At 49.1% G+C, this 14,581-nt stretch overlaps 2 protein-coding genes across 2 annotated transcripts in view; both read left to right on the forward strand.

The window, feature by feature from the left end:
* Window positions 1-3,337, forward strand: part of STAG3 (stromal antigen 3) — a 27,872-nt gene extending 24,535 nt beyond the window's left edge. Inside the window, exons 30-34 of the mRNA XM_055340588.1 lie at window positions 900-1,074; window positions 1,315-1,416; window positions 1,702-1,777; window positions 2,680-2,739; window positions 3,019-3,337. Coding sequence (XP_055196563.1) covers window positions 900-1,074; window positions 1,315-1,416; window positions 1,702-1,777; window positions 2,680-2,739; window positions 3,019-3,027 — 422 coding nt within the window. The 3' untranslated portion in view covers window positions 3,028-3,337. The remainder of the gene's footprint in view (window positions 1-899; window positions 1,075-1,314; window positions 1,417-1,701; window positions 1,778-2,679; window positions 2,740-3,018) is intronic.
* An 8,612-nt stretch (window positions 3,338-11,949) lies between these two features.
* On the forward strand, window positions 11,950-13,471 carry PVRIG (PVR related immunoglobulin domain containing). Its single transcript, XM_055341152.1, is given in 6 exon segments — window positions 11,950-12,024; window positions 12,026-12,077; window positions 12,164-12,517; window positions 12,602-12,725; window positions 12,816-12,873; window positions 12,960-13,471. Coding segments are annotated over 6 exon segments (990 nt in total). The 3' UTR covers window positions 13,287-13,471.
* Window positions 13,472-14,581: the final 1,110 nt, after the last annotated feature.

Below are 14,581 nucleotides of genomic sequence, written 5' to 3' on the forward strand. Positions count from 1 at the left end.
AGAGCCCAGCTTGGTCCTCCCTGGGGATACAAAGACATGGGTGTGGCTTTTTTTTTTTTTTTAAGGATTTATATATTAGAGAACACAGGCGTGTATACAGGTACAGGGGGGCAGAGAGGGAGGGATGAGCTCAATGAGCAGACTGCCCATTGAGCATGGAACCTGATACAGAGCTCCATCTCATGACCCCAAGATCATGACCTGAGCCAAAGTTGAGTAGGATGCCTAACCAGCTGAGCCACCCAGCTGCCCCAAAGTCTATATGAGTAGCTCTTCCTGGTTTTCTCTAGTCCTCTTCGACCAGTAGCAGTTCATTTTCCAGTGACTGGTTACAGGATGCAAACATGGCTGTGGGACAGAGAGTAACAGGGGTGTGAACATTTACAGTTTAAAAATAGTAATATCAGTTTGAAAATACTGTCACTTGGGTTTTCTGGGTTAACCTTGGATTCTTTCTCTTTTTCTGCCTTCTTGAGTCTCTGCAGGAGAGACTAATGCTGGGAACTGGGTGGGGGGGTCCTCTGCTGCTCCTTCAGATCAGAGGCACGCTGGTACTGCAGTTATCTCATTTTCCTGGCTTTTAGAAAATCATCTCCAATTTTTCTGTTCTCACTAGGCCTCGTGCTTCCACTCTTATAGCTTCTGGGCTCCTACTGCCACTTTAAGTTTGTTGGGATTTTTTTTCATCATCCTTGAACAAGTCCTGGATACCCTTCTGTAAGCCTTACTTTTTAGTATGTCGGGTTATGCTCATTTTTAGTCATAACACAATGAGGCCATATAGGTTTTCCATTCTCTTTTCAACTTTCCTTAACCAAACCCTGGACAGGTCTTGAAAACAGGGAACATCTGTGACAGTACCTGGTCTGTAGGGAATATGCACACCTGTCTCTCTGCAGGTCCCTCCAGGCAGCAGAGAGGGGATGTCTCTTCGTCTCAGGAAGAAAGCCTGCAGCTGAACAGCATCCCACCCACACCCACCTTCACCTCTACAGCCATCAAGAGGAGGCAGCCCCTGAGGGGGTTGGAAGAGGTGGAGGAAGAAGGCCGCTCAGAACCAGAGCTGACCCAGGGGTGAGGGTTGAGGGCGGCTCTGGGCAGCTGGTCTTGGCATCTCACCGTCTCCGTCCTGCCATTTCTGCTCTCTTGTTCGTCCTGCAGCACTCCATTGTGCCCGGGTTCTCCCTCACACCATTCCCATTTTCTTAAGATTTTCTTTCTCCTTGTACACTTTCCTGTTGTGTAACATCACTCACCTTACCCTTTTTACTATTTACTTTTATCCCCATCACTGATCTTATTCATTCCCAACAGCCAACCCCTGTCAGGCAACCAGAGGTCAAGGTTCTCAAGTCCACAGCATTTCCAGACTCTCCTCAACCCTTCAGGTCCTGGTTTGGGCAACCAGCTGACCCGGTGAGCTTCTCATCATCTTCACATTTGGCACCCACTGGGAGGGGTTCTCCACTAACCTACTGCTTCTGTGCCCATACATTTTGGACTTGTTCAAATCACAGACCACTTCTTTCCAGGATAATGTGTGCCCGTGCCCCTAGCATATAGAACTGGTAGAAGTAGAGTTGCTCTGATTGAAACAGCAGTGGGAACCTGGAGCCTGCTCCACCTTCTGCTTCCCAGAGCCTCTCAGGGGTCATCCTTAAAGAGCACCATGAAAGCCTTACTCTTTGCCACTTCCCTCAGCCTCAGCCTCATGGAAGAGGATGAAGAAGAGTTGGAAATTCACGAGTTAAGTGAGGAATGGCAAGAAACAGACAAGGTGAGCAGACCCAACATTCCCTTCTCCCTGTAGAACTAGAGGCAACCATGAGATAGAAGCTAGAATAGTTCTACTCTGTTGTCCTGACCACATGCTTTCTCTGAAAGCTGCTTAGGATTTTGTGAAAGAATCAGAGTAAAGGAGAATATTTGTAAGTTCCTTTGTATTTGCTTGGGCTTCTTTAAAAAAAAAAAAAAAAAGGAGGAAAAACAAAAATACCACAAAGGACTCAGATAACGCTCCCTCTCAATCCCCATATAAGTATTTTGTCTCTGAGTTCGAGAGTTGAAAGGAGTCCCAGAGCTAGAGATGATGGAAGGTCCCCTGGTCCCACTGTCCTGCCGCACCCCAATGGCTCCAGGCCAGTAGGAGCACGAGGAAGTTGTGAGGTGACCTGAGTCCTCAGCTCTATCACTTTGTCAAGTTAGCTTCTCATGACTGCTCAACCACTTCATCTTTCAAATGGAGCTTGCACACTGAGAAGGGTTCTTTATGTGTCTGCTACTGTTACTCTTCTCTCTTCTCTGCTGTTTGCTGAGGGAAGAAAGGGCAGAATAGTTCAGGGGAACGGAAGTCCGGTACTCGGAAGGAAAACAAAAAACAAAAAACAGGTCTTGAAACAGATTAGAGAGCAAGGCCACTATTAAAATAGTTTTTCCTAAACCTCCCTCAGGAAAAATGCACTCTGTGGTTCCAAACGGAACAAATTTAAGGGACTTGGGTGGCAACCCAGGAGAGGAGGCACCTCTAGCTCTGAACCTTCTGCCCACCACACCTTGGCTCATGCCCCCCACCCTCACTGCTGCAGGGAGCTGCCTCAGAAAGGGCCCTTGTTTATTGTTTGCCACGTAATGGGTGGGAAGGTGAGAAGGGCCCATCTGACTTTCACCCGCTCTCTCTAGCACACTTCCCCCAGTGAGCACGGGCTGGACCTCTTAGATTCTACAGAGCTAAACCTTGAGGTAAGTATCTCCACACAGACTGGAAGGCAGGTTAAGAGAGGTTGTGTGTCCTTGGGAAATGCTGACAGGTAACCTGTGTACTATGCAGTAGGTGGATGGAGGCCATAACCCATGGCCTGCCCTCTCTGCTGTCTTTGGAACCTTAGGAGTAGTTGTAGGGGGTGGGGGTGGAGGGTGGGGGAGGGCAGGAGATCTAGAATGGTCACCTGGAGGACCTTGCCATCATCTCTTTGCCCTTTGGGTTGTTCTGTCTCCATGTTTTCATCTTTCCCGTTACAGGATTTCTGACAGGACTCCATGCCCCTCCCCATTTCCACTCCCCACCTCAACGGGGAAAAGGCAAACAGGAGAACAGAGAAGAAGGAACCATTACTTCCAGGCCCCACCCTGGTCTTTGAAGGGAAGGAGAGTGGGCTGTGCCTTTCTAACCTAATGTTTCTCCTATGATGTTGGGATAGAGAAGCCTTAGGCCCCCTGACCTTCCTCATACTCCTGGCTCTGTCCCTGTGTGGAGAATGCCTTTTTCCTGCTGTGTCTGGAGGAGGTGGCAGCCTTACCTCAGTACTGGAGTGGCACTGCCTCCCTGTACTGAATAGAAAGAACCCAGTAGTTTCCTGTATTTTTGGAACAGCTTTCCCAGCTTCTTTTGTACCCTAGTGATTAGCTCAATAAACATGTTTCAGGCAGCTGTTTCACGAGTGTGGCTCGAGATTGTTAAACTGATGCACATCGGGTTCTTCACTAGCATCTTAAGCCGCTGTGCCTGACCCCATGGTGCAGCAAACAGATGCATGCCGGCGCTGCACGTGCTCGCAGCTGCTTTAGTATACTGGCTCAAGGATGCTTAGTAACTGGGAGGCCTGCTGGGGCAGAGGGACTAGGAAAACACTGGCTGTCTTCCAGTGGTTTCTCTAGTGGGGACAGTTCAGACTGAGGAGGGCAGAATCCTAATGGGCTGGAGGGGGGCCTATCTCACCTACATTGAGAACAGGCCGTCCACCATGGCAGCCTTTACCCAAGGGCTCTTCCAGGGGAATTTCATGACTTCATCCCCAAGACCTATTATAATTTGTTATTGTATAGAATCTCAGTGTCTGAGTTAAGAGGAAACTTAGAGAAGTGACTCAAAATGTCCAGCCCCGAGGAATCCCTAGGTGGCGCAGCGGTTTGGCGCCTGCCTTTGGCCCAGGGCGTGATCCTGAAGACCCAGGATCGAATCCCACGTCGGGCTCCCGGTGCATGGAGCCTGCTTCTCCCTCTGCCTATGTCTCTGCCTCTGCCTCTCTCTCTCTCTCTCTCTCTCTCTCTCTCTCTCTCTCTCTCATAAATTTAAAAAATATATATGTAACAGAGATTTGAGATTTAAAAAAAAAAAAATGTCCAGCCCCTAAATCCAAGGCTTTGATGCTGCTTCCTTTTTTATCCTTACCTTCCCCACCTATTCCTTACCAAGTCCTGTCAAGTCCTTCTGCAAAATCTCTCATCTGTCCATCTCTTCCCTCATTGCTGCCCTCATCTCTCGCTTAGGCTGCTCTGGAAACCTGCCTCCTTGGAACTCTCTTTCGTTTTTGTTCTGCTTCTTGGAAAAGCACAGCACCCCTGCTCTTTCTTTGCCCTGTAATGAGCATTCAGATATGTGAAGACACTCTTGTCACTTTCTACTTTGTTTAAACTCTTCAGCCTCCATTTAGATAGGATTATCAGTTCTTTGCTGTCCTGGGCATCTGCTTTAATTTCGGGTTCTCACTGTGGTCTCCCAAGCTGGATATGGCCAGTTAGCTGGTGATCTATGCAGAAGAAACCCTGACTTCCTTTGATCTGGTCAGTCAGCCAAACCCATTTCTTTATCCTCCTGTCTTCCTCTCCAGTACCCTCTCCCCCAGATAGAAGCTGAAAGTTGGGTTTAGGAGTCTCTGTTTGGAAAGGCAGCTGATGCATTCAGAGATTCTGAATCTGCATTCAGAGGGAGCAGCTACAACAGAGAGGAGCCCTTCCCCTGGGGTCTGGGAATAGAGTGGAAAAACCGGTGAAGATGTGGAGGTCACTGAGGATCCAGGAGGAGGAAGATCCCCATGTTATTCCACTACCAGGCATGCTGAGGGTGCTTCACAAGATGAAGAGAGAAACTTGGCAGCTCTGTAAATATGGAGATCCTTATGCATCCGGGTAGTCCAGTGTGGTGAATTGAGCCCCAGCGTTAGAATGTGTGCAAGATCATGCTCCCCAAATTCTTTGACACTCTTTAGGGGAGAAGGTGGGTCTAGGTCCACTCCCCTGGAATATGGGCTCTATGATTGCTTGACCACCAGATGTGCTTCAGATATGAATCAGATGATTTTAACACTTACCTTTTGAGTCATCCAGCTAAGGCCCCAAGACCCATCTTTTCTGTGCCTTTTCCAAATTTCTGACCTATAGAATCTATGAGCACAAAAAAATATGCTCATAAAATCTCTAAGAACAACAAAATTTAGGGCGGTTTGTTAGGACTAGTAACTAAAACAGAATCTCAGGTTCATAAGACTTCCAAAAGTTTGGGCATGTCAGTTAAAAACTAGTGGTAGAAGTTTATATAATTTTTTAAATCTATTGTACACATTAAAAAGAGGGGCACCTGGGTGGCTCAGTCAGCTAAGTGTTGACTCTCAGTTTCAGCTCAGGTCATGATCTCAGGGTCACAAGATCGAGCCCTGCATCAGGCTCTGCGCTAAGCATGAAGCCTGCTTAAGATCCTCCCTCTCCCTGTGCCCTTCCCTCCACCCCCACCCCCTCACACCATAAGTATTCAAGCTTGCTCGCTCTCAAAACAAAACAAAAAAAAGGAGCGGGTGAGTTAATGAAATAAGTGTTTTGAGATATTTTTCTTAAGATTTTATTTATTAGCGCAAGCGGGGGTAGTAGCAGCAGGAGAATGACAAGCAGGCTCTCTGCTGAGCAGGGAGCCTGATGCAGGCCTCAATCCCTGGGCCCTAAGATCATGACCTGATGAGCCGAAGGCAGACACACTCAACCTACTGAGCCACCCAGGCACCCCTATTTTGAAATATTTTATTAATCAACAGTACAGGGATCCCTGGGTGGCTCAGCGGTTTAGAGCCTGCCTTTGGCCCAGGGCGCGATCCTGGAGTCCCGGGATCGAATCCCATGTGGGGCTCCCTGCATGGAGCCTGCTTCTCCCTCCTCCTGTGTCTCTGCCTCTCTCTCTATCATAAATAAATAAATAAATAAATCTTAAAAAAAAAAAAGAAAAAAGAAAAAAAATTAACAGTACAGAGCTGAGTGAAGTAAGTCAATCGGAGAAGGACAAACAGTGTATGTTCTCATTCATTTGGGGAATATAAATAATAGTGAAAGGGAATATAAGGGAAGGGAGAAGAAATGTGTGGGAAATATCAAAGGGAGACAGTACATAAAGACTTCTAACTCTGGGAAATGAACTAGGGGTAGTGGAAGGGGAGGAGGGCAGGGGGTGGGGGTGAATGGGTGACGGGCACTGAGGGGGACACTTGACGGGATGAGCACTGGGTGTTATTCTGTATGTTGGTAAATTGAACACCAATAAAAATTAATTTATTAAAAAAATTAACAGTACAGAATGCCTATTTGCTCTAAAAAAAATAGCAAAGTAAGAAACATCTTTTAACCTTTGGTTAAACCTTTTCTGAGGTTCTTGTTGAAAGTTCAGTTTATTTTGATAATTCTTTTTTATGTTCTACATCACTGAACAGAGTACTTCTCCAAACCTGTAAATCCAAATGGAATGGGTGTTTCTTTTGCCTCATTTACTGCTTTTAATAGATGAGCCAAAACCTACTGAAATTTTTCATTTGGGAGACTTGTAAACAGGTCAGAAAATGATTTCTAAGTCCAGTGACAATGTTCTTAGAGGGGATACACATTGTTTAGGGCCACAAAACTGCCACATCTTATAGCATGTAGATTATAGTCCATAATAAGCTTTGGGTTTGCATTTCTTATATCAGGATGCTGATGTGATTAGAGGTGAACATTTGGATCCGTGTGAGGGCACCAGTGTCACTTAGTGGTAATAAAAGTTAACTTCCATTGTATTTTTATCTTTAAAAATGAGAAATGTTCATTTGTCCTGCATGACAGCAGTGGATATTTTGTGTACTGTCTGAGGTGCAAGCACCCTACCTTGGAAACTACGTGCCAGTAAATCTCTTGCTAACAGAGGTGGGGCTGTGGGATTCAGAGCAGGAGTCCTAAGTGGCCAGGCCCCAGCCAAGCTGGAACTAAATGGAGGCCAGCTTGCATCAGAGAGGTGGAAGTGGCTGCACAGCCTGACCTTAGCTGGCTTCACAAGTGACACCAACCAGTGCTTTTCAGGGGACTGGCACTGCTCTGCATTGCCTGTTAGCTTACTGCTGAATAATAGGCACACACACACACACACACACACACACGTATGCACCGCTGGAAGGAAAGGAGGAAGGAGTAGAAGCAGACTATAGGGTTCCCATGACCTGAGCTGAGCCATCCAGGCACCCTGAATAATAGCTTTTAAGTTATTTTAAATAATCTTCAATTAAGGCTTTTTCTTTTTTAATGCTTGTGGCCATGAGCACTGCCAGAAGGTGAGTTGTTGGTGTTCTTCCGTAAATTATCAAGTGAAGAGATTCTTTTTCAGATTGCTAAGAACAGTCTTCAGCTTAAAGGTAAGTCATCCTGTGTGTTTGAATTCCAGGCAGCACTGACTGGGGATGATATGGGATAGAAAGTCTGTACTTGGACAGTGTGAAAGGATAAGGTAGTGGGATGGCAGAAGGTTTGTTTTCACACGTAAACATTTTAAAGTCTCCTTGAGCTCCATAGTTGATTTCCTGGGGTAGGGTGGAACAGAAGATCTGGAAAGGGCCCACAAAACAAGTCTTTCTCAAACACACATTCCCAGGGAGTCCTGGGTGTTGAATTGGAATGGCGGAGAAATCAGCACTGAAGGAGGATAGGCAGATAGGAACAGGGTGGCCAACGTGCCAGATGAAGCCTGGGATACTAGAGAAGAGCTCTGCACAGCAGAGAAGCCCAGAATCCTGGGGAAACTGGAAGGAAAACACATCTACTTTAGCTCAGTAGGTGAGAGCCACCAAAGGGATTGAGTAGGGTAGCAGCAGCCGAAGAACAAAGCCTCTCCTGTTGGCACAGGGCCACTTCCATCCGGGAATGGGGAGCAAGCCCAGCCTCTGAACCAAGCAAAGGTTCTCCAGGGATGGAACAGAGAACTGCTGGACTTTGATAAAAACCTTGTAGTTTAAAATCTTTACATGTATGGGAAAGGCAGCTCAGCATAGTTGCTAATAATGTGGGTTCTGAAACTAAAATTTGTGTCCAGTCCTTGCTTCACTGTGTACTAGCCTTGTGACCCTGGCCAAGTTAGTTCCTCATAAGGTCTGTAAGTACAGAGCTGATATGTGTGACTTGCTCAGAGCAAATTTAGCGCATAGTGTATGCTTTGGTGTTACTTCTCGTTTATATTACCTTGATAGAGCATAAATGGCCTTTTCACACATTTAAAATATTTGTGAAAATAAATGGATCAGTTATGAGTCTTACTCTACAAACTTAGATGAGGAAGGTCTTTTATAAAATGATGGTCACTGGGGGCACCTGGCTGGCTCAGTCAGGGGAGCGTGCAACTCTTGATCTCGGGGTTGTGAGATGGGTGTGGATGGAGATCACTTTAAAAAAATATGGTCACCAACATTCACTGAAGGCTTGAGCCAGGCATGAGCAGAGTGCTACTCTGCTGTGAAGTGGAGTATAATCCTCGTTGGGATACTGCTGCTTTGGGAGATTAGGTTGTGTTGTCAAAGCTTGCAGAGCTAGGAAATTGTGGCACCAATTCAACCCTCATGGGCCTAATTCTAGAACTTGATGATGGGGATATTACTGCTGCAGCAGGACGTGAGCTGTGCGTGGCTGCAGGGATCTCACGAAGAGAAGTCAGAGCTGGAAGTGGCCGTTATCAGACCTGTGTCATCTAATGTGTGCCTCTGGGCCAAAAAGGGAAGAGGACCGGCAATGCAGGCCTGATGATACAGGGCTTTTGTTAGTAGGTTTAATGACTTTTGGTGTCTCTAGAGCTCAAAATTCTGGAGACGATTCAGGAATAGCTAAGAAGTTTCTGAGAAAGGGGAAGGTCATTACATCAAAACAAAAGCATTCTACTTAGGATCATGTAGTATGGAAACCAGAGTAAGCAAATGAATCAACAGATTAGGAAAGAAAATCCAGAAGTAGGTCATTTGTAAAAGAATTTATGATCAAGATGGCATTTCAAAACAGCAGGCAGAGACTCTGGGGACATTGGCTCTGTACCTGAAAGGTTACACTATTTTATGCCATCCCCAAATTAAATTTTTTAGGGACTAAAAGGAAACTCTTCATAGAAGAGTTTGAGATAAAAACAAAATTTACAAATGTTATTTTTATAATTTGGTCTTCCTAAGCAATGCACAAAATCCAGAAATAAAATATTGATAGTCTGACATGGCCAACATGCACATGAGAAAATGCTCTGCATCACTTGCCATCAGGGAAATACAAATCAAAACCACAATGAGATACCACCTCACACCAGTGAGAATGGGGAAAATTAACAAGGCAGGAAACAACAAATGTTGGAGAGGATGCGGAGAAAAGGGAACCCTCTTACACTGTTGGTGGGAATGTGAACTGGTGCAGCCACTCTGGAAAACTGTGTGGAGGTTCCTCAAAGAGTTAAAAATAGACCTGCCCTACGACCCAGCAATTGCACTGTTAGGGATTTACCCCGAAGATTCAGATGCAATGAAACGCCGGGGCACCTGCACCCCGATGTTTCTAGCAGCCATGTCCACAATAGCCAAACTGTGGAAGGAGCCTCGGTGCCCATCGAAAGATGAATGGATAAAGAAGATGTGGTTTATGTATACAATGGAATATTACTCAGCCATTAGAAACAACAAATACCCACCATTTGCTTCAACGTGGATGGAACTGGAGGGTATTATGCTGAGTGAAGTAAGTCAATCGGAGAAGGACAAACAGTGTATGTTCTCACTTATTTGGGGAATATGAATAATAGTGAAGGGGAATATAAGGGAAGGGAGAAGAAATGTGTGGGAGATATCAGAAAGGGACACAGAACATAAAGACTTCTAACTCTGGGAAATGAACTAGGGGTGGTGGAAGGGGAGGAGGGCGGGGGGTGGGGGTGAATGGGTGACGGGCACGGAGGGGGACACTTGACGGGATGAGCACTGGGTGTTATTCTGTATGTTGGTAAATTGAACACCAATAAAAATTAATTTATAAAAAAAATAAAAAAAAATATTGATAGTCTGAACCTCATGAAAAAATGGGGAGGGGAATGGGGGTAGAAGTTTGATGTTTTCTGTTTTAAATTGTCTACAACGAGAACTTAGGGGACAGTGTGGTTCATAAGGCAAAATGGAAGATGTTTGTGAGTAGCTGTGCAATTGCTTTTTGTCCCATCAACCAAGTATTGAGCTCCCCCCTTGGATGCTTGGGCTCAGAAAGACAGCCCTTCCTCCAGGGCTTAGAGTCAGCCTGGGATGACTGGCCCACAGGCAGCCAATGCCCAGGACCCACCATCTGTGCAGTGGTTGTTCAAGAAGGAAATGTTCACTCAGGGACCACTTCCTGGAGGTGGTGAGATTTGAGCAGGGCCTTGCAAAGTGAGGAGGATTTCAGTGGGTGAGAAAAAGGGCTTCTAGGCTAGGGAGGCTAAAGTTGCATATGCCCCAGTGCTCTGCATCCACACTGAGGTGGGTGCCCACCCTGTCGGGAACAGTAGTGGAGGAAGTGGTGAGAGCAGGTCTATGGTTGGAGATTGGTACAGTTGGGCCTGAGTCACAGGGTTGAGAGGATGCTCCCTGGGCTGGGAGCGGTGAAGTGATTGACCTGGAGGGCCTGCTTTTCTAGGTTTTCAGGTATGGATGGGATGAGAGAGTCTGCCCAGGAGAGCACTGATTGGTTTTTGATTAACAGAAGATTAAACACACAGAAATGGACACAAGGACAAGGCAGGCCTCAGACGAACACAGCTCTGGGGCGGGGCCACATCTCAGTTCTCACCACACCTTGGACAAGAGTCCTCAGCATAGGCCCTTGACTCTCATCATGCTCCTCTCATCCCGGACTCAAGCTTGGCATAGGATAGGACAAGATGCAAAGCATTCTGATTACAGCAGCATTCTGGTTGTTCTATAAATGAACATAGGCAAGAAAGCAATTTGGAGGGGTCCCTGGGTGGCTCAATGTTTAGCGCCTGCCTTTGGCCCAGGGCGTAGTCCTGGAGTCCCGGGATCAAAACCCATGTCCGGCTCCCTGCATGGATCCTGCTTCTCCCCCTGCCTGTGTCTCTGCCTCTCTCTCTCTCTCTCTCTCTCTCTCTCTCTCTCTCTCTCTGTGTGTGTGTGTGTGTGTGTGTGTGTGTGAGTCTCATGAATAAAATCTTTTTTTTAAACAATTTGGAATAATACTTCGTGGAAAGAGATGGCTTGAATGAGGGAAGTGGCAGGAGGAGTGGGACAAGGGGCTCAGGTGGTCAGGATGGGAAGCCCTTGGGCTTTCCTAATGGGCTGGAGATGAAAGAGAAGAGCCACAGATGACTGACTATGCCTTTGGCCGAAGCTACTGAAAGCCCCTTGCCCTCAGCTGTTGGTGGGGAGGCAGCAGATGGCAGAGTTCAGTTTGGGGCACGTTCGTAACGGGCACCCAAGAGAGTGTTAAGTGGGCAGCTGATCACAGTGAGGCCGCAGTTCAGGAGGGAGGCCTGGGCTAGAGAGATCAGCAGGTAAGTGACGGGTCAAGCTGGGCAAGGCTCTCAGCCCCCCGCTGGCTTTCCTGCTAAGGGTCTTCCTCTTCCCAACTCCCTTAGCTGGGCGGTAGGGCTCAGAGGCTTCTTCCTGAGGAGAAACCAGGGACCCCTCGTACTTCCAGGGCCTGCCCTGCCCAGGTGGTTACATGGAGACAGGGCTGGGAAAGGAACCTGAGCCCACTGCCCCGCTCACGTGCAGCACAGCCTTGGATAAAACCTGGTCACTGTTGCTTTAAGTCTCTGGGGAAGGGGGTCCATTGCCCTGCATTCACCAAGCTGAGGCAGACAGAGAAGGAAGTGGGGCAGGAGTGCAGAAAACACGGCCGGCTGCGCCCCAGGCTTGCTGTACATGAAAACTTCCTGTGATGAGACCGGAAACACAGGTGCTGTCCCCAGCACGACATCTCCCAGAGCTGGGGCCAGAGGGAAGCCATGGACAGGCCCCGGGCCCTGGTCCTGCTCTTGGCGCTGCTGACGCTCTGCATCACTGCTGGTGAGTTGGGGGCGGGAGAGAAGCAGAAGACATGGGGGCAAGGTGATGACCCAGCCCTGGGGCCCTCCTATGCCTATATCCCACAGGGACCCCTGAAGTATGGGTTCAAGTTCAGATGGAGGCCGCCAAGTCCCCGTCCTTCACTGTCCGCTGTGGATTCCTGGGATCTGGCTCTGTCTCCCTGGTGACTGTGAGCTCGGGGGGGCCCGATGGTGCCGGAGGGACTAGGCTGGCTGTTTTACACCCAGAATTTGGCATCCAGCAGTGGTCCCCTACCCACCAGGCCCACTGGGAAACCAAAACCAGCATCTCCCTCACCCTGGAAGGAGGGTCTGAGGGGAGAAGCCCCAGTCCCAACACCACCTTCTGCTGCAAGTTTGTTTCCTTCCCAGAGGGCTCCCAGGAGGCCTGTGGGAACCCCTTCCTCAACACGAACCAAGGTGAAGCTAATGAGGGCTGGGGAGGGCAGGGAGGGCGGCAGGGCACCAGCCACCCGTCTGGTATGCCTCTTTCTCTATACACAGGGCTCCCTGCCCCTACTCCAGCTCCCATACTGCGGGCTGACCTGGCCGGGATCCTGGGGGTGTCAGGGGTCCTCCTCTTTGGCTGTGTCTACCTCCTCCACCTTCTGCGTCGCCAGAGGCACTGGTGAGAACCAACCCCTGCTGGGCCCAGTCTAAACCCCCAAACCAGCAGGCTAGCTACATGCTTTGTTTCTAACCCTCCTGACACTCCCAGGTCTGTCACGAAGGTTCAGCCACTCCTCACCGGCCCCCAGACACAGACGCGAGCAAGGGTGAGGACTGGGGGACTGTTTTAGAGTGGGGGGCAGAGTAGGCTAGAGCTGTGAGGAAGGGCTTAACTTCCCCATCATCCCTGCAGGTGACTGGCCAAGCCTCCCTGGTCTCTCTCCATGTCCCCCACGCCACCGTCAGCACCAACAACTGCTACTGCCCGGCAACTCTGGACATGGCCCTCCGGCCCCCACCACTGTCCCAGTGGGCAGCGCTGCCCGCCCACACAGCATACCCACGCCAGCCACCTGCCCACTGGGCCCCCCTGCCAGCCTCTGCTCGCAACAGTTTCATCTCCATGGAGAATGGACTTTATGCTCAGGCGGGAGAGTGGCCTTTCCAAGCCAGCCCCAATCTTGTCCCTTTCCCCAAGTCTGGGCATGGAGCCATGGAGGGCCATTTAGGAGTCCAATGAGAGGGACCCCAAATCTGCTTGGGTTTCCTCTCCTCTCAGGCCTCTGGGTCCCCCTTCTGTTGAGCGTCTGTCCTGGGCGCCCATCATCTTTGCACAACTTATTTTATCTTAGGACTATATGAGTGTCTCCACACATACCAGCCAAGGCCCCCTTTTTGCAGGCAGAGGATGTGGTCAGCATGTGTGCACGTGTGGGCACATGTGTATCTATGTGAGGTGACAAAATCCCATCACAGGTTGTTTCCTGTTTTCAAGTTCCCAGCCCCCATAGGTGATGTTGATAAGTAAAAAAAAAAAAAAAAAAAAAAAAAAAAAGTGGCTTCTGACTGGGGCCTCAGCTGGACCTTTTCTTTACAGGTTAAGAAGTTAGAGATAGTTTCAACCCTGGGAGGCAAGAGCCAGGTTAGACTAGGATGGGGATAGGGCCATGCATGGGCGATCTCTGGGCCTGCCCACCCCCCACCCTGGACAAGGGGTGTTCCTGGCCCGTAGACCTTGCTGAGAGACACCAGAGGCTGGGAAGACAAGACTGGGGGGCTGATGGCAGGGTGATCCATACTTATATCTTACCATGTCCTAGGGCAGCAGCAAGGGCTCCGGGGGCACCAACCCAAGAAAAGCCCCTTCAGGCTGACCTGGCATCCCTGTGTTGGGCTCTCTGAGATGGTTTGCAGATGGGGTCCTGACGCCTGCCTTCCACAGAATTCACAGGTGGGAGGCCCACCTCAAATCTGCCCACAGCAGCTTCCTCCAGCCCCCCTCATTTTGAGGGCACCAGCACCATTCCCCACTGGTTGCTCGGGGCATAGGTAGCGGCCCAGGCAACACAGGGACTGAACACACACTCCCCTACCCACTGATCTTCCCATCTGGGAGCCAGTCCTCCTCTGGTAAACAGGCCCAGCAGCCTGCACCTTATCACATTTTTGCCATGTGAGAATGTGGTGCGAGCTCTGTGGGCTGCAAGTCTCCACAGGAACCTAGCAGGTTCTGGGTGGCAGGGGGCAGAACAGTCCTGGAGCCAGGCTCAGGCCGCACCCCAGCCAGGAAGAATACTGGCAGGGGGAGGGGACAATCCCAGGCAGTGCCACCTGCCAAGCCAGGAGCCACCCCCTCTGCCTGGCTGAAGGAGGGCCTGCCCACAGCCCATGTCTAACCACAGAACCTTCCAGAAACCCAGTTTACTATTCTAGGTATGCTCTAATGCAGCCTCTCCAAGATCCAGCCCCATTCAGCTACCAGCTCTACACAGCATTGGGGAGAGGATAGGCCTGGCAGAGTGAGGGCCTGTCTTC

The sequence above is a fragment of the Nyctereutes procyonoides genome, unplaced genomic scaffold (genome assembly GCF_905146905.1).
Source record: "Nyctereutes procyonoides isolate TBG_1078 unplaced genomic scaffold, NYPRO_anot_genome, whole genome shotgun sequence".
NCBI lineage: Eukaryota > Metazoa > Chordata > Mammalia > Carnivora > Canidae > Nyctereutes > Nyctereutes procyonoides.